This window comes from Temnothorax nylanderi, unplaced genomic scaffold, assembly GCF_030848795.1.
Source record: "Temnothorax nylanderi isolate EJ_2023f unplaced genomic scaffold, tnyl_v1.0 TNYL_tig0120_pilon, whole genome shotgun sequence".
NCBI classification, from domain to species: Eukaryota; Metazoa; Arthropoda; class Insecta; order Hymenoptera; family Formicidae; genus Temnothorax; species Temnothorax nylanderi.
Window position 1 is genome coordinate 521,590 of NW_027249182.1, and position 19,450 is coordinate 541,039.

Here is a 19,450-nt window from a genome sequence, read left to right on the forward strand (position 1 = left end):
AATCAGGGATTGGATTGGGCTCGTCATAAAGATAAAAAGAATTCCCATAAACGTTAGTCCAAAAATGTATCCCGCAGGAGTTACGACTCATTTAATTACTAATACCTGATTCAGAAAAATAAAATTAAGACCATAAAAAGAAAAAAAACTTTGTTTTTATTTAAAGTTATTGAGAATGTCCACCATTAACTAGAGTAGGTGTTTTGGACAGACTCTTGTCTGCTCTAGAGTGAGACACGAAATACCCATACAGCACAAAATGTTTTCAAAAAATATTTCTAAATATTTCTATAAAAATATTGCGAGAAACGTTTTAAAATGGTTTTAGGAATATTTTAAATGGTTTAAAAACCTTTTGTGGTAACATTTTTAAGAATATTTTAAGAATCTTTTAAAAATATTTTTAAAAACGTTCTTTTTTATCACCCAGATAAAATTTTCTTAAATATTTGAAATGTATTTTTAAAATATTAATTCGAATCTACATATTTATTGTATCATAATCTTGTTTCAAAATATTTAAAAAATATTTTTATTTCTTATTGGTTTTATAATCTTTTTTCAAATATTTTCAAAAATATTTTTGAAATATTATGAAATATTCTTAATTAAAGAATGTATGTCGCTTATGTCAAAATAAAGGGATAAAGCTGAAATTTACAGAGATTGTGCACTTATATATCCCAAAAACCTGTGTTAAATTTGCGATCGATTGTCCGACCCGTTTCTGAGATATTTACTTTAAAAGTTACAGAAATTGTATATATATATATATATATATATATATATTTCCCATGTAAATATCCCAGGTAGCACACATGGTCTTATTGACGTCAATTTAAGGTCATATTTCGTCCACGACGTCATATGTCCTTTATATGACGTGTATTTGGCGTCCTATTGTGGATATGAATGTATGACGTCATGAAAAGGACATGAATTAGACGTCATTTTAAGACCAAATTTGGTACACGACAATTTTATTTTCATTTTTTGAGTTTTTCTTAATTAAAACAGACCCATACAGCATAGAAGCTTGCAAGACATTGCAGGAACGTTACAAGTTGCAATGTAATGTTGTAAAGACAATTGCAACATTTCGTTGAAATATTAGAACAACATTGCAGAAATATTATAAGAATAATTGAAAATATAGTACTATAACTTATTCCGTGAACATATATGCACACACATACATAAAGAATAGATTTTTTTTAGATTTATGTTTCTTTAAATTTAATTCCTAATTATTTTTCAACTTTGATTCAATTCATTAAATAAATTCTTTATTTTGTCAGGTAACGTCTTTAGGCGTTATCATGCATGTTGTTAACGTTATTATATTAATATTATATTATGTTAAATATACGAATTTCATATTAATAATTATTGTACATTAATTGTAATTGCGTTATTATTTTTAATATTTACCGGTTATTATCATTACACGATTTTTGAACACTATAAAGTATGTTATATAGGAGTATAAGCAACAATAAGGAAGCGTCAGAATCAAAGGATCACCACTAAGGGGACCGGCCCAGTACTCGAACATATAAGACTTGGTTACCAAAATTGGCCGTATATAATTGATTAATCTGCTTAAAAAACAAGTAATTTTTTTTTATATACATAAACTATAATATATACAATAGAAAATGACAAAACAAGATTATTTTTTATTAAAAATTATTTATTATAAAGATTAAAACACGATATTCTATTTGTCCCAGTACCCGAACGCTGGAAAAACTTATGTCCCAAATGTTCCATTTTTATGTCCTAGTACCCGAACTTAACAATCTAACAATTAATCAATCTATCATTTAACAATCTTTAAAAAATTAATGCCTAAAATAAATTCCTATATAATTGTAACATTAGTAAGAATTATCTTAACAATCATCTTAGCATTTTAAAATTATTACTGACAATGAATACATTTCAGAAATTAATTTTGTAATTATTGTAAAAATCGTTGCAGCATAAAATTGTACAATTATTATTCAAGTAATAATAAGAAATTCTTTTTGCTTTTTATTTTTTACATAATTTTGCGTCATTATTTTGTCAATATTTAGAACTTATAATTGTAAAATTCTACTTCAGCAAAAGATATGCGTTTTGCAGAATCATCTTATGACAATTATTGCGAAATGCGGTGAATGGAAAGATCCAATAATTGTGCATTTATTACAAAAGTTTCCTATCTGAGAGATTGTATAATAATACATATAATGTTGAGGTTAGATTAAACATTTTTCGTTCTTACCTTTAATGTAGACACTTTTTGTAGAAAATAATATATATATCTTTTTATTTAAGAATTTGATAAATATTTATACATAAAAATATGCATAAATAATTAAGATATTGAAAAAATACGTTAATTATTAATGACAGCACATGCATAAACAATCTGCTTAGTTACTGTTCAAGTGACGGGACGTATGAATTATTACGTGGCCCACAATCCGAACACGGTAATTTCTTATAAATTTTAATATTTTTTTAATTTTTAATATTTGAAACTTATTCTAAAACTTATTAAGAAGTTTAAATTTATTTTAATAATTACAATTAAGTATATTACATTAAAAAAAACTCTAATTAGAAAATCGGTCTTTCTAAAAAAAATTCGTAAGATAAGTAAACTAAACATCGCAAATCCATGATCCCATGTTTCTAAAATGATTTTTGCCGATAATATTGTATTAGTAACAATTTTTTAGTAAAAATATAAATAGCAAATGTTTAAGGAAAATATAAAAAAATATATAATTTAGTTATTTTGATATTTATTTATAAAAAATAAGAGATATATGCAAATTTGTTCGGGTATTGGGTACTGTTCGAGAACTGGGCCGTTCCTCTTAGTCCGTTCGATCATCGATGTCAAGCGACGTTAGGTGCGGTACTGACTCGGATGGGTGACCGCGCGCGCGGCTGTATGCACACACGACATATACATAATAAATGTATTTTCTTTTTTTTGTTTTTCTAAAATTCTTAATTCACAAAAGCATAACGGCATATACATACCTTTAAATGACTCATATTTATGTCATCTTTAAAGCATTTTTAAAATTATTATGAACATATTTTATTTTTTAAAACAATATTTCTAAAAGATTTTACAAATATTATTGAATATATTTATTTGCAATCTTTTAAAAATATTTTTGAAAATATTTTTCTGACATGATCTGACGGACATAGAAACATTCTAAAAATATTTTTGTAAATTATTTTAAATTATTTTAATCTTCCTAAAAAATATTTTAAAAATATTTAAAAAACATTTTGTGCTGTATGGGTATAGTCTGCGTCGTAATGTTGGCGAGCCTTCTCGAAGTCTGCCAGCAATATAGAAGTATTACATATACTTATGATATGTATATCTTGGCTCTTGGCGTTAGAAATCTCCATTTTATTTGAAATATATTGGAGGTAAAGGTTTACAGTTCTATCTATTTCTAATATATCACTCCAAATGTTATTTTTGAATATAATATACTCACTTGATGATAGCTCATCCAAACGTGTGTAATTAGTCGCAAATAAGACTTTGTAGTATGTTTCCAATTAACTTCAGAAAATTTTCCCCCGACAACTCACAAATTGAATCGAATGGTAGTTTAAGGAAACGACCGGTGTGGAAATTACGTTAGGGCTTTGATAAGGCCCCTGTTAATTTTCCCTAACTTTGTTTGGGCCCTAATGTGGAAGCCCAATAAGAACCCTTTAAGGCCGGTCACGCTTTTTCACTGAGGGCCCTTCCCATACAGCACAAAATATTTTTTAAATATTTTAAAAATATTTTTTAGGAAGATTAAAATAATTTAAAATAATTTACAAAAATATTTTTAGAATGTTTCTATGTCCGTCAGATCATGTCAGAAAAATCTTTTCAAAAATATTTTTAAAAGATTCTAAATAAATATATTCAATAATATTTGTAAAATCTTTTAGAAATATTGTTTTAAAAATAAAATATGTTTATAATAATTTTAAAAATGCTTTAAAAATGACATAAATATGAGTCATTTAAAGGTATGTATATGCCGTTATGCTGTTGTGAATTAAGAATTTTAGAAAAACAAAAAAAAAGAAAATACATTTATTGTGTATATGTCGTGTGTGCATTGTGCATGCAGCCGCGCGGTCACCCATTCGAGTCAGTACTGCACCTAACGTCGCTTGACATCGATGATCGAACGGACTAGTGGTGATCCTTTGATTCTGACGCTTCCTTGTTGCTTATACTTCTATATATAACATATTTTTATAGTGTTCAAAAATCGTGTAATGATAATAACCGGTAAATATTAAAAATAATAACGCAATTACAATTAATGTACAATAATTATTAATATGAAATTCGTATATTTAACATAATATAATATTAATATAATAACGTTAACAACATGCATGATAACGCCTAAAGACGCTACCTGACAAAATAAAAAATTTATTTAATGAATTGAATCAAAGTTGAAAAATAATTAGGAATTAAATTTAAAGAAACATAAATCTAAAAAAAATCTATTCTTTATGTATGTGTGTGCATATATGTTCACGGAGTAAGTTATAGTACTATATTTTCAATTATTCTTATAATATTTCTGCAATGTTGTTCTAAATATTTCAACGAAATGTTGCAATTGTCTTTACAACATTACATTGCAACTTGTAACGTTCCTGCAATGTCTTGCAAGCTTCTATGCTGTATGGGTCTGTTTTAATTAAGAAAAACTTAAAAAATGAAAATAAAATTGTCGTGTACCAAATTTGGTCTTAAAATGACGTCTAATTCATGTCCTTTTCATGACGTCATACTTTCATATCCACAATAGGACGCCAAATACACGTCATATAAAGGATGACATATGACGTCGTGGACGAAATATGACCTTAAATTGACGTCAATAAGACCATGTGTGCTACCTGGGATGGATAATTAACATTTTTTGCAGCAGAAGATTTTGCTACTATTGCTAAATTATAGCTCTCGCTGCAAAAAAAATGTTATAGTTTAATCCGACAGAACTTGGACGCTGTACCGATTCGTCCCAGCGAAAGCCACACGCCGCGAGAGAACTTAGAAAATTTTTGCTCGGGCGGCGCCGGAGGTAATGACCGCGGCGCGAAAGCAACACGCCGCGAGGACTTAGAAAATTTAAAATAATATTTTTTAATATTTTGGAACAAGATAATAAAACAATATATATATAGATTTAAATTAATATTTTAAAAATATATTTCAAATATTTAAGAAAATATTATCTGGATAGTAAGAAAAACATTTTAAAAAATATTTTTAAAAGATTCTTAAAATATTCTTAAAAATGTTACCACAAAAGGTTTTTAAACTATTTTAAAATATTCCTAAAACTATTTTATAATGTTTCTCGCAATATTTTTATAGAAATATTTAGAAATATTTTTTGAAAACATTTTGTGCTGTATGGGTTAGAGGCTAAATAATCAGGGCCTTGATAATTGCCTTATGAAATTCCTTATATTCCCCTAAGATGGCCCTATCATTCCCAGGAATATACCCGCTTTTTTAGGTGTGTGTGTGGATGTATATAAAATCAATACAAAATTAAATAGAATTTAATTTATTTATTAATGCATGTTAATGACTCGATTGACATGAATATTTACGTAAAGTAGACTTATATTGACTTAATAATACGACTATATAACTTAATAATAAAAATATTAGACTTATCATTTATCTTATTGATGAATACGAGGTCAACAACGTTTTTACCTCCAAAAGTAATATATATTATATCGATTCTTGAAGAGGGAAAAATAATGGTAAAAACATTGATCCTTAATACTTCCACTGTTATTAGTACTAACATTCCAGATAACGTTGTGCTTTTGAGCAATGGATATGTAGTAAAAATTAAAAAAATTTTTGGATACATTGAATCTCTCTGTTCATTGAAGCAAAAGCCTGGGAAACAAAAACAGATGTATTTACTTATCCGACACAGTCCACACGTAAAGTCCATGTATGGAAAATTGAAACAAAGACTTCCGTGGATGTTGTTTGCCCAATAATAAATATCGAACAAAAATTAGTTGCATTAAAACTCTCAAACCAACCTAATAGAAGAGTTCACACATATGTACTGGCATATTACTTCATGTATAGTAGAATATAATAATAATGTTATATTTAAATGTTTTTAAAAATTTTTTAATGTATGAAGAATTAAAATTGTTTTACGTTGATCGAAATAACCTTGAAGAGTTTTCAATTTATTTACGCCCTGATGTTTCTTTTCTATCGAAATCCCGACTAGGTTTTAAAATAAATATAATCTCTATTTTAATAATCGCTACCTTGATCAAGTCCCACCAAGGCCCTTATTGGGTTTCCTTATTCAGGCCACACATTAATTGAGCTACCCAAAACTGATATCGCCCTAATGGGACCTAGCCTGACAATAATGTGGAAATCTTTATTAGGGAACCCACGTTTAAGCCCTTAAAGGCCCCGAAGCTTATTAAGGTTGCCTTAACAACTTTCCACACGGGGATCTAAGCCAATAAGAGCCAAAGAAAGATCTTGTAGCACGTTAATATTAAATTTTTGTGCCTTTAACCAAATTTTAATCGCATATTGTGGTGAATAAGTCTCTGACATTAAGTCTCTGACAAGCTGGTCGGTTATATCTTCTATTAATTTATCTGCTCCAAATAGAACGCTTAATTCCAACAGAATCAAGAGACGATTAAGCCTTTCAAGCTCGTTAAGCAAGACAAATCGTAACTGCACGCAACTTAACGCAGATGTAAATACGATTTTGTCATGATGAATCCAATCAATGAAGTCCTACAAAATTATTGTCTTTATAGTTGCACAATGCGGTTATTCATGCCGATAAAATCTGATGCAATTTCTATGTACATTTGTTTATTAAAAACGTGCATTTTATTAAGAATTTTGATATAACAAATTCTTTACACAAGAAACAAGAAAAAACAACGTTTTATACGTTCAAAAAACGGCTTCATAGTTGTAAACACAGACAAGAATTAAAATTTGCTTACCTGCAGCGAAATCGGGGAAATATCATAGTTGACAATGTGTTCTGTCTGTCCATATTCTAGAAAGTTTGCGGACCAAAGCGCTGCAAAATACCGACTCTTGTCGATCAATTTTTGCTTCTCAACTTCGAATCGCTCCTCTTTGAGAATTAATGTTACTGTTTCACGCGGTTTCCCACTTTCATTGCCATTATTTTCCATTGTAAAATCGCATATGGTATCGAATTATGGGATCTCAATTAAGTGCACTTTGTCATGCTCGCTGAAGTAAACGCAGAAACAATATAATTACCCTTTTCTTTCATTCATACGTCTCGCATCTACCTACCTACATATATGGCACGGGTAACACCACGTGTTCAACGACTGACGCTACTGACTCGACTGTTGGGCTCCTGCGCTCCTCAATTCCTCAGAACTTCTGCGCACAGAACGCGGAAACGTTGGCCACGTGGCGAGAAATCATGCAGTAGCCAATCAACGTGCCGTTTTTCCGCAGGAGAAATTTTTCCGAATTTTGAAGGCTTTATGTCTGGGTTCCGATTTGGTCATTATTTCTAGGGGTTGCATGAAATTGTAAAACATCTTACTTAATTTTTAATTTAAAAATAAAAATAAATTTGGTCAATTTTCAGGGTGAATGGCGTTGTAAAAAACCGAGAAAGATGAAATTGCAATAAATAATCGACGTTTTAAACTCGATATTATACATATACTTTACAATTGTTGCATTCAGTAGAGAAAGTAGCTTACAAGGGAACCTCGCGAAGTGGAAAATTCTGATTTTAATGAAACTTTCCACACATGTAGGGGGAGTAAAAAGATAAATTTAGATATTTTTTGTAGCGGCCCAAAAACGGTTTTAAGGGGTGAAACCACTGCTCATATGTAGAGCGGTTTTTTGCTTTTCTCGATATATCTCGAAAAATATTTGAGATATCAAAAAATGTTTCAAATAAAAGTTTTATAGTAAAATCTCCTCTATTCAACAACATTAATATAATATTTTTTAAAAATAATTTTTTAAACAAAACTTTTTTTTTCAAAATTTTGTTAATGTTGTTGAATAGAGGAGATTTTACTATAAAACTTTTATTTGAAACATTTTTTGATATCTCGAATATTTTTCGAAATATATCGAGAAAAGCAAAAAACCGCTCTACATATGAGCAGTGGTTTCACCCCTTAAAACCGTTTTTGGGCCGCTACAAAAAATATCTAAATTCATCTTTTTACTCCTCCTACATGTGTGGAAAGTTTCATTAAAATCAGAATTTTCCACTTCGCGAGGTTCCCTTGTTAGTGAGTGTTTAGTTATTATCTGTGACTGAAGAATTAAGCCTTAAATTTTAAATAAAAGATTTTAAATAAAAGATCTTATAAATAAAAGATTTTTTATTTATAGGAAATTTAATTCTCTACAAAATTGTCTATGTGCAATTTTGCTGTATCTCAAACGGTTTTCGCAGCGTTTTGAGTAAAAGTTTGAAAGAGGCCAATTTTTTATAGTTTTTATTTTTTTTGCAAAAACGAGCGGGGTTGACGAATCACAAAATTGATATGTTTATCAGTGCTATTTACTATCGAATGGCATATAAATTAAGCTTCCGAGTTCAAATTCGATTTAAAACCGTAAATTGACTGTCCTAATAAGGGAGTATAATAAGAAAAACTTTGACGCCGTTTTTGTTATTAAACGTTAAATAAGATATGTTTTCCACTCATTGTCAGTTAAACATAAACAGAGACAGAGAATTAAAATCATCATAAATAATGTGTCTGTGCGCGCGCGAGCGGAGCAAAAAAAGAGAAATCAAGAGTCAGAGTAATAATGTACTTGAATTTACTGTTAACAATAATCGTGAGCCTGTGCTTTAAAATTTGTTCTCAAATACACTAATTCTTTACACTATGTAAGGTAAATGTATCAATGTCTGGACACGTACCTATGTCTGGACATTTTTAACATTTTAGTCCTTAAATAAGTTATAACGCAAATCAAAGAATCAAAGATAAAAATATTTTTCTTGTATTATATTTTTTATTTTAATTCGCGTTATAATTATTTAAAACTAAAATGATAAAGATATTTAGACATAGGTCTTAAGTGTCCCGGCATTGGTACCTTAAGGCCATTGCATGTAACAATGTTTTAGTCATAATCGTAATAAGGCCGTAAGAAAATAGACCAATCACAGTCGATTATTCTCCTCACGCTTGAAAAATAATCGAGTGTGATTGGTCTATTTTCTTACGGTCTTACGAAAAATCGGAGATAATCAATCGGCGAAAAAGGAGTTAAGACTTCCTTTCAATAGTTAATTGTAAGGACGAGGGACTGTCCACGAATATATCACATCCCGAGATAAATACTGTCACAACTCAAAAAATTTCAATTTTTGGAGTTAAGCTCATAAAAAGTATACCCAAGATGTTACCTACATCCTATAATATTGTCACAAGTCTATATGCGAAATCGTAATCGCGTTAGTTATCTCACAATTCAAAAAAATTGAATTCAATTTGGTTTTTCTCTCTCCTGAAAACTGTGAATTTTTGAATTGTGACAGTATTCTTCTCGGAGTGTGATATGTAGTTAAATCGATCGTTTGATAAAACTCTAGTAACTTGATCGTTACTTTAAAGATCGTTGCTTGTTTTATTCTGACACATAACCGGGCTTACAGACTTAAAAATTTTACACAATTGAATTATTTGCTTTTTATTCATTCCTCTCTCATCTACCTATATTGCACCACGTGTTCAACTACTGACTCTATATACTCTCTCGACTCTTGGGCTCTTGCACTACTCTCAACTCCTCAGCACTTCTGCACACAGTGCACACAGCATGCGGAATCGCTTGCCGCTCGGACTCGGCAAGGAGCGATGCGGTAGCCAATTAACGTACCGTTTTTTTTTTTTTTTTCGTAAAAGACTCCGAATTTTGAAGGCTTATGCCCGGGTTATGATTTAATCATTATTTCTTCGGGTTGCACGATGTTGTGAAACATCTTACTTAATTTTTAATAAGAAAATAAAAATAAATTTAAACAATTCTCAGAGTGAATGGCGTTGTAAAAAATTCAGAAGGGTGAAATTGGGATAAACAATTGACATTCCGAACTCGATATTATATCTGTTCTCTATATAGAAGTATAGAGAGTATAATAAGAAATTGAGTATAATTTGACACTAGAAATTTAACAGTGTAGACGCATAAGTTCGAAACCTATTTGCTATAACTATAATCAAATATATATTAAATCGATTTATAAAATTATTGTTCAATCCAAGCAAAAGTACAAAAAGATGATTGTAACTGATTTTAAAATTGCGTGTGAAAAAAACGCGTTTAATAAACAACTATATTTATACGATAAAATTCTTTTGTAGATGTAGAGTTCGTCGAAAATCGTCGATCTCAAATTACAAACGGGTCACTCTTACGATCAACGAGATATTCCCCGAGGACGAAGACGAATACGTATATCTCGCGACAAACAACATTGACAGCGACGATACATCCTGCAAGTTGACTGTAAAAGATAAGAGCATCCGCATTTTATCAACGTTTAGATTTAGAAGTTAAAAATATTAATTCAGTTTAATATAATTTAATCTGTTTTAAGCAGGGCTTTAATTTTGTATTTTATGTTAACTTTCACCTTGCTTTTTTATATTATCTTAATTTATTTAATTAGAAGATAAATATGAAAGACATGTCGCTGAGTCTAATTTCTTTTTCTGCGTGGAGAAAACGATTCAATTTCCGAACTTATCACCCCACATGTATGGATACAAGAATTTTTTAGTAGAAAAATACTCTATTGCATTAGAAAAAAAAGTTCAAAATATAAACTTAATCGCAAAATTCCCAAATAGGGATCTCGATAATGATAATTTCTTGACGGCGAAAAACTTAAATAATAACGATAAATCAGCTTCAAAATAAAGCTTGGTTTTTGCAAAGCAAAGATTGAATTAAAGGCTTTACACCTTCGTTCCATAAAAATTGTAATTTGTAACAAAGAGAAAGCCACGGTACAGGTAGCACTGTTTTTCCTAAAAGGCTCGATTCAAGCTCTGTGGTCCAATGAAAAAGAAGAAGAAAAGATGTAAACAATTAAACACTTGTTTTATATACAAATTATATACACAGGAATACACAAAGCATTTGCATATAGTGTTGCAAAACTATCACAATTATTAAGCCTACATCATTTGTAAAATTTGTCATGATTTTTGAATTATATGATTAATCACTAAAATATCACGATTAATAAAAATAGAGTCAACATGATATATCGAAATATGTAGACGTACTATCCGCTCTTTAAAGTGTGTTCTTTGAAATTTCTATTACGTTTATATTTCCTGGATTTTTATTTGGATTTATCTCTCTCTCCCTTTTCCTCTCTCACAGAAATATCGAATAATTAAATATTTAATCTAATTACATAAGTCAAATATGATCCAAGTTTGTTGTGTGCAATTGAGCTGGATGAAGTAGATTAAAAAACCTTCTAAATGAGTTCTTCTTGGTAAGGAACAAGGAACGGAACTTTCGTGGTTCTTGAATAGGAATATTATGCAAGTGTAACTTCTTTAAGTCGTCTCTCTCAAAACACAATAGTACAGCTGGTGGTTCACCATAATCGTGAAAGAATGGAGTTAATACGATGGAACGTCCATCGCACTTTATAGGCAATAAGTAACATAGATTATGTTCTTTATATATATCCCTCTTCTTCTTCCTTGTATGGGTTATTCTAGAAAAAGTCTTTATTATATCATTACAACCTTTCACGTTGCATGTCTCTGCGATAGCTTTTAAAACCATTTCATCTCGATCAACAAAATCTGCAACACATATTAATGTAAACTTTAAGTTTAAGTGAACTTTAAGTTGACACCCACCTAGTGCACAAATTATAATATTTACCAATGTAACATGACATAGGTTTAAGGGTCAGTATTGGTATGTCGGGTATGTCGGGAGGGATAAAATTGTGACAAAATTTCATTTCCCATACATCCACATCAGGAAAATAGATATAGTAAATAGGCAGATACTGATGTATAATTAATTTATCATTAAAAATGAAATGTTCAGGAACACTGGTAAACTGCAAAGATATCTTCGCACCTGATGATGTCCACACACCTATGCATTGTTCAAATACAAAAGCAAAAATTAATGTAATTAAATGTTTTTTAATCAATGTTTTTTAATCAATAAAAGATAATTTTAAGGATTAACATTAAATTTATAAATGATAATAGTGAGTAGCAATCCTATGACATAATCTCTATAAAAAAATGTATACTAATTTCTATTTAAATTTAATTTAACATAATATGAATGTGTTAAATGGTAACATTGATACTATGTTAATATTTCAACAGAAAAAAATGTAATTTTGATCGTAATTTGAAGTTAATTGTGTGTACAAATAACATAACTTTTATGTTGAAATTAACATATAAGAAATGTTCTTTTTACATTTTACAAATGTAACAACTCGGACTTTTGATTAGTATAATGTGTAAAAGTTACACTGTTTATTTGTTAAAATTTTATTTTTTAACAAAAGATTTATGTTAACGTAACATTTTATTTTTGTTAAATGTAAATATAAGAAAATGTTATTTTTACATTCTAGAAATGTTAATTTTTTTATTAATATACATATAAAGTGTTGGGTTTATAAATTATTATACATATTAAATAATTGAAATACTTTTATTTCAATTATTTAATATGTATAATAATTTATAAACCCAACACCCTATATGTATATTAATAAAAAATTAACATTTCTAGAATGTAAAAATAACATTTTTTTATATTTTATATGTTTTGCAATTATTATATAAATTGTTACATTATTTTAAATATGTAAATATAAACTGTTTAAAGAGTTACAAAAAGTGGTTAGTTATAATGACTAAATCTTTTTCTAAGGATTCGTAAATCTCCCAACTTTTGGTATACGACAAATCAATTTATTTTACTATAAATAAAATAGACGTACTTTTTACAATATATCCTAAACACGAAGATGATATTTGTAAAGTGTTCCAGCATTCACATACAGCATATAAGCTTAATACACTCACATACAGCACTCACATACAGCATAATAGCTTCGGATTCTACGGAAAAAATAAACAAAATTTTATTAAAAGTAGGCAAACCCTCAGATAAAGATGAACATAAGATACGTCGTAACGGAGGAGACACTCGACGGCGGATCTTGTGATTCTTCTGAGTTCCTACGTCAAGTTTTTGTGCAAATTACTCTTGACATCCAAGTGAACAGAACAAGAATACGAAGGCTCGCTGTTGATCCTGACCCTCGGAAGAATTTCGTCACGCAATCGGTACCGATAGGACTTCGTGCCGATGCCGTGCGTTAGCGTTACCACAGTCCACATACAACTTCCCGATTTTCCTTTACTCGCACTCGGCACTTTTCGCGCCAACGATAACTCAACCCATAGCTACCCAGACTAGATAGTCAATCACGGCGCGGGCGCCACCACGATCAGCGACGTTTCTTGTCCATTGGCTTCTGCACATGGGACGCGGAAACGCTTGCCGCGCGGAAATGAGCGACGTCGAGACTTGTCGAAACTTGTCGAGACTACGTCATCCCCACTTTCTTTTATAGAGTAAAATCAACACTCCTTTTCTGTAGATTTTTACTCCCATTTGTGTTAAAGAGTAAAATCAACACTTTTTTTCTGTAAATTTTTATTCCCATTTCTGTTAAAGAGTCAAATCAACACTCTTTTTCTGTAAATTTTAACACATTTAATAAATACGTTCAAATTGTGTTACTTTAACATATTTTTTTATTTATTTTAATAATTTTACATTTTATATTTGTTAAGTTCAATTAACATAGCAGACATATGTTAAATCTACACATGTATGTGTTGATTATTTAACACAAAAATTTTAACCAGCAGATTTTTTCACAAAAGTACACAAATTTTCCAACAGTGTACTGTCCGTTCTTTACAATGTTTCTGCAACGTTTACTACATTATCGAGATCTCAACATCTCGAGTAAGTACTCGCAAATCGTCGCGTCGTGTAAAAGAGTCGGTCTCGCTCCGCGTGTACTTGGCGCGAGACACTACCGTGTCTCTTGATTTTCTAGAATTTTATTTAGATTTATCTGTCTTTTTCTCTCTCATATATGTCGAATCACTAAATATTTAATCATATTGAGTTACATCAACAAATCAAATATGATCCAAGTACGTTGTGTGCAAGTTTCCTGGATGAAAAAAGTAGATTAAAAAATCTTCTAACTGAGTTCTTCTTCTCGGTAAAGAACAAGGAACGGAGTTTTCTTGGATCTCGAATAGGAATACTATGCAAGTGTAACGTCCTATGCTTGTTGTGTACTATGTCAGCTGAATCTGAACATAATAGTGCAGCTGGTTTTTTTCTCCATTTTTTCGCCATACTCGCGAAAAAATGGAATTAGAACGAAGAAACATCTATAGGTGTTTTCAGAAAATATTTGACGTACACGAGGATTATCGTATATAACTCTCGCACTTTTCTTTTTAGTTGGATAAGAGAAGATCTTTATATATATATTACTACAACCTTCCACATTGCATGTCTCTGTGATAGTTTTTAAAACCATTTTATCTCGGTCAACAACATCTGCAATACATATTAATGTGAATTTAAAGTTTCTTTAAAATCCACACAGTGCATCAATTATGATATTTACCAATATAACACGACATAGTTTTAAGCGCCAGTATTGGTGTATCGTATGGCCTAGAATACATTCTAGTCGAAAACAACAGAACTTGGTTTACCTATATATCCTCTTCAGGAAAATAGTTAATGCTAGCACAAGGATATTGATATATAATTAATTTATCATTAAAAATGAAATGTTGAGGAACACTGGTAAACGTATATAAGGTATCTTCGCACGTGATGATGTCCACACACCTATGCATTGTTTAAATACAATACAAAAGCAAAAATTAATATAATAAAATGTTTTTTAATCAGTAAAAGATAATTTTAAGGATCAACATTAAATACATAAATGATAATGATGAGATGCAATCCTATGACATGATCTCTATGAAAAATGTATTCTAATTTCTATAATAAAAATATATATAAAAATTCTATAATAATATATAAAATAAAAATGTATACTAATTTCTATTTAAATTATATATGTACATACTTAGGTAAATCGTTACATACTTGGAGTTAAAAAAATTATTTAATTTAAAAACTTATTGGAGATATAGGCTTGTAGTTCTGTCTCTTTTTAATATATAGTATATATTAAAGTATATATATAGTATATATTACTCTCAATGTTATTTCAGGATATAATATACTCACAGGATGATGGTTTATCCACTCGTGTGTAATATCAAATAAATAAAACTCTGTAGCTCTTACAATAATGTTTTCAATTAACTTCAGAAAATTCTCCCTCGACAACTCATAAATTGAATTGAGTGGCAGTTCACCGAAACAATCTAAACAAACAGATAAAGAAAGATCTCGTAGCACATTAATATTCAGTTCTTGTGCCAGTAACCAAATGTCAATTACATATTTTGGTGACACAAAGTGTCTTTTAAGCCTGTCGGTTATTTCTTCTATTAATTTATCTGTTGCAAATAGAACGCTTAATTCCAATAGAATCAAGAGACGATCGAGCTCTTCGAAATCATAACTTGTCGCAGATGTAAATACGATTTTGTCATGATGAATCCAATCAAAGAAATCCTACAAAATTATTATCTCTCTATTTCGGTTGCACAGTGAAATTATTCATGCCAATATTATAATATACATTATTTGTTTATTGAAAACATGCATTTTGTTAAGAATTTTGATATAACAAAACCACTACATAAAAAATAAAAACAAATTAACGGTTTGTATGTTCAAATAATAACGATAAATCAGCTTTAAAATAAAGCTTGGTTCTTGCAAAACAAAGATTGAATTAAAGGCTTTACACCTTCGTTCCATAAAAATTGCAATTTGTAACAAAGAGAAAGCCACGGTACAGGTAGCACTGTTTTTCCTAAAAGGCTCGATTTTTATTTGGATTTATCTCTTTCTCCCTTTTCCTCTTTCACAGAAATATCGAATAATTAAATGTTTAATCTAATTACATAAGTCAAATATGATCCAAGCTTGTTGTGTGCAATTGAGCTGGATGAAGTAGATTAAAAAACCTTCTAAATGAGTTCTTCTTGGTAAGGAACAAGGAACGGAACTTTCGTGGTTCTTGAATAGGAATATTATGCAAGTGTAACTTCTTTAAGACGTCTTTCTCAAAACCTGTACACAATAGTACAGCTGGTGGTTCATCATACTCGTGAAAGAATGGAGTTAATACGATGAAACGTCCATCGCACTTTATAGGCAATAAGTAACATATATTATGTTCATGTTTTTTATATCTATCCCTCTTCTTCTTCCTTGTATAGGTTATTTTAGAAAAGGTCTTTATTATATCATTACAACCTTTCACGTTGCATGTCTCTGCGATAGCTTTTAAAACCATTTTATCTCGATCAACAAAATCTGCAACACATATTAATGTAAACTTTAAGTTTAAGTGAACTTTAAGTTGACACCCACCTAGTGCACAAATTATAATATTTACCAATGTAACATGACATAGATTTAAGGGTCAGTATTGGTATGTCGGGTATGTCGGGAGGGATAAAATTGTGACAAAATTTCTTTTCCCATACATCCACATCAGGAAAATAGGTATAGTAAGTAGGCAGATACTGATGTATAATTAATTTATCATTAAAAATGAAATGTTCAGGAACACTGGTAAACTGCAAAGAAACTGATATCTTCGCACCTGATGATGTCCACACACCTATGCATTGTTCAAATACAAAAGCAAAAATTAATGTAATTAAATGTTTTTTAAACAATAAAAGATAATTTTAAGGATCAACATTAAATTTATAAATGATAATAGTGAGTAGCAATCCTATGACATAATCTCTATAAAAAATGTATGCTAATTTCTATTTAAATTATATATGTATATACTTAGGTAAATCGTTACATGAATGCTTTGCACATGATATTAATAAAATGCACATTGTATAGTTGCACAATTAAAATTACCTGTATAAATATCGTAGATATCAATAGTCCGCAGTTTTTGTCGATACCGTCCCACACCGCCCACAAGATATAATTTGTCTTTCAAAAACACTGTAATCATATGTCTTCTCTCAACTGGCATACTAAAATATTTGTAAACAGATTTTAATTTGTAAACAGGTAACAATTCTATTTATTCTATTATTACTTATCTATTTATTCTTATTATTTATCTAATCGTTAGGATATTTACACTGTCTCAAGAATCCATTTCTTAGATATCAAAGAATAACGCCATACATTTTTGTTAAACTTTCCTGAACCAATACCATATTCTCCACCACAAAGATATAAATTGTATCCTAAAAAAATCACATAAAACAATAATTAAGTAGGTAAATAATACAATACTGTTTTAGATAAGATAAAACAAAAAAAAGCACTGCGTACTTTTGGCAGTGATCTGCATTCCTTCGAGTGATCTACCAGTAATGCAACAATGCTCGACAATATCTGCAGGATATTCGAATGAGGTTAGCTCAAAAAAATCATTACCATCCCAGCAATGAATATATTGTTCACCATTATTATATTCACAAGATATAACACCCTGCAAAATTTTTTGTTCCTTCTTCTTTAAGATATATAAAGGAATTGTAAAATCCTACAAAAAAAAGAGGTTTTATTATTCATAAAATTGTAATGCATTACTATATAATAGAATATAATAGCATGTAAGAAAACAAAATAGATATGTGGGAGATATATATCTTGGAGTTAGAATTTTATTTGAAATATATTGCAGGTAAAGGTTTGTAGTTCTGTGTCTATTTCTAACACTATATTATTCTAAATGTCTTTTTTGAAAATATATACTCACATGACGATGGTTCATCCACTCGCGTGTAATATCAAGCAAATAAGATTCTGTAGCTCTTAAATTAATGTTTCCAATTAACTTCATAAAATGCTCTTTCGACAACTCATAAATTGAATCAAGTGGCAGTTCGTCGAAATGATCTAAGCAAAAAGCCAAAGATAGATCTCGTAGCACATTAATATTTAATTCTTGAGCCAATAACCAAATGTCAATTGCATATTTTGGTGACATAAAGTGTCTCTCAAGCCTGTCGGTTATATCTTCTATTAATTTATCTGCTGCAAATAGAACGCTTAATTCCAATAGGATCAAGAGACGATCGAGCTCTTCGAAATCATAACTTGTCTCAGATGTAAATACGATTTTGTCATGATGAATCCAATCAATAAAATCCTACAAAATTATTATCTCTCTATTTCGGTTGCACAATGAAATTATTCATGCCGATAAAACCCGTGCAATCTTTATAATATACATTTGTTTATTGAAAACATGCATTTTGTTAAGAATTTTAATATAACAAAACCATTACACAAAAAATAATAATGAATTAACGGTTTGTAAGTTCGAAAAACAACTGTATTCTTGAACACAGACAAGAACTTAAAATAAGCTAACCTGCAACAAAATCAGGGAAATATCGTAGTTGATAACGTGATCCGTCTGGCCATATTCTAGATAGTTCGCGGACAAAAGCGCAGCAAAATACTGACTCTTGTCGATCAATTTTTGCTTCTCAACCTCGAATCGTTCCTCTTTGAGAGCCAATGTAACTGTTTCGCGCGGTATCCGGCCGTCATTGCTATTATTTCCCATTCTGAAAAAGAACGTGTCATCAATGTGATCAACATATACATTCAAATACGCTCGTTGAAATAAACGCAGAAATATTCGGCACTATAACTTACTTTTATTCGTATCTCTCTCGTCTATGTATATCTATACGGCATAACATAGAAATTACTGATAACTATTGCAGACTATACTGCATGCTGACTACCAGACCACTGAACTACACTGAACCACACACTGAACTGACGCTACCGGCTACACGCTATTGGGCGTTTTTCTGCAAGGGACACGGATGACACAGTGAATTGTTTCATCCTTGTTTAACATTTACAAACAACAAGAATAAACTGATTCACTGTGTTAAACTGTGCCATCTGTGTCCCTTGTTGGAAAACGCACACTCTCTGTCATTGTGTAAAGTATGTATGTACATACACTGAATAGTAACTGTAGTGAGCTGAAGGATTAGATGACAGTGGCGGTGGTGGTGGTAGGGGTCTCTTCCTTAGAAAAGAGGATACACATATAATAGGATCAAATAAGGGATTTAATTTATT

At 30.1% G+C, this 19,450-nt stretch overlaps 1 protein-coding gene across 8 annotated transcripts; it reads right to left on the reverse strand.

Moving 5' to 3' along the window:
* Nucleotides 1-11,190: 11,190 nt before the first annotated feature.
* Nucleotides 11,191-19,302, reverse strand: LOC139776426 (uncharacterized). 8 transcript variants are annotated; one of them, XR_011719073.1, is made up of 10 exons: nucleotides 19,010-19,300; nucleotides 18,720-18,918; nucleotides 18,102-18,494; nucleotides 17,672-17,885; nucleotides 17,475-17,583; nucleotides 17,243-17,364; nucleotides 16,758-16,985; nucleotides 16,261-16,675; nucleotides 14,832-15,612; nucleotides 13,910-14,761 (listed from the first exon to the last, which is right to left on the reverse strand). XR_011719073.1 is itself a non-coding variant. In XM_071713055.1 (8 exons), exons 2-8 carry the CDS (start codon nucleotides 18,915-18,917, stop codon nucleotides 11,537-11,539), a joined length of 1,662 nt encoding a protein of 553 aa, XP_071569156.1. In that variant the 5' UTR covers nucleotide 18,918; nucleotides 19,010-19,301; the 3' UTR covers nucleotides 11,191-11,536. The 8 variants fall into 8 exon arrangements, 3 of the variants coding, with proteins under 3 accessions (XP_071569156.1, XP_071569157.1, XP_071569155.1); XR_011719071.1 differs by having other exon boundaries at nucleotides 14,832-15,865; XR_011719072.1 differs by having other exon boundaries at nucleotides 15,689-16,675.
* Nucleotides 19,303-19,450: the final 148 nt, after the last annotated feature.

Coding starts and splice junctions, on each gene's coding strand:
- LOC139776426 (XM_071713054.1), bottom strand. CDS start 18,917: ATGGGAAATAATAGCAATGACGGCCGGATACCGCGCGAAACAGTTACA. Junction 17,584..17,671: donor AATGCAGATCACTGCCAAAA/GTACGCAGTGCT, acceptor TGATTTTTTTAG/GATACAATTTATATCTTTGT. Junction 17,365..17,474: donor AAATGGATTCTTGAGACAGT/GTAAATATCCTA, acceptor CAAATATTTTAG/TATGCCAGTTGAGAGAAGAC.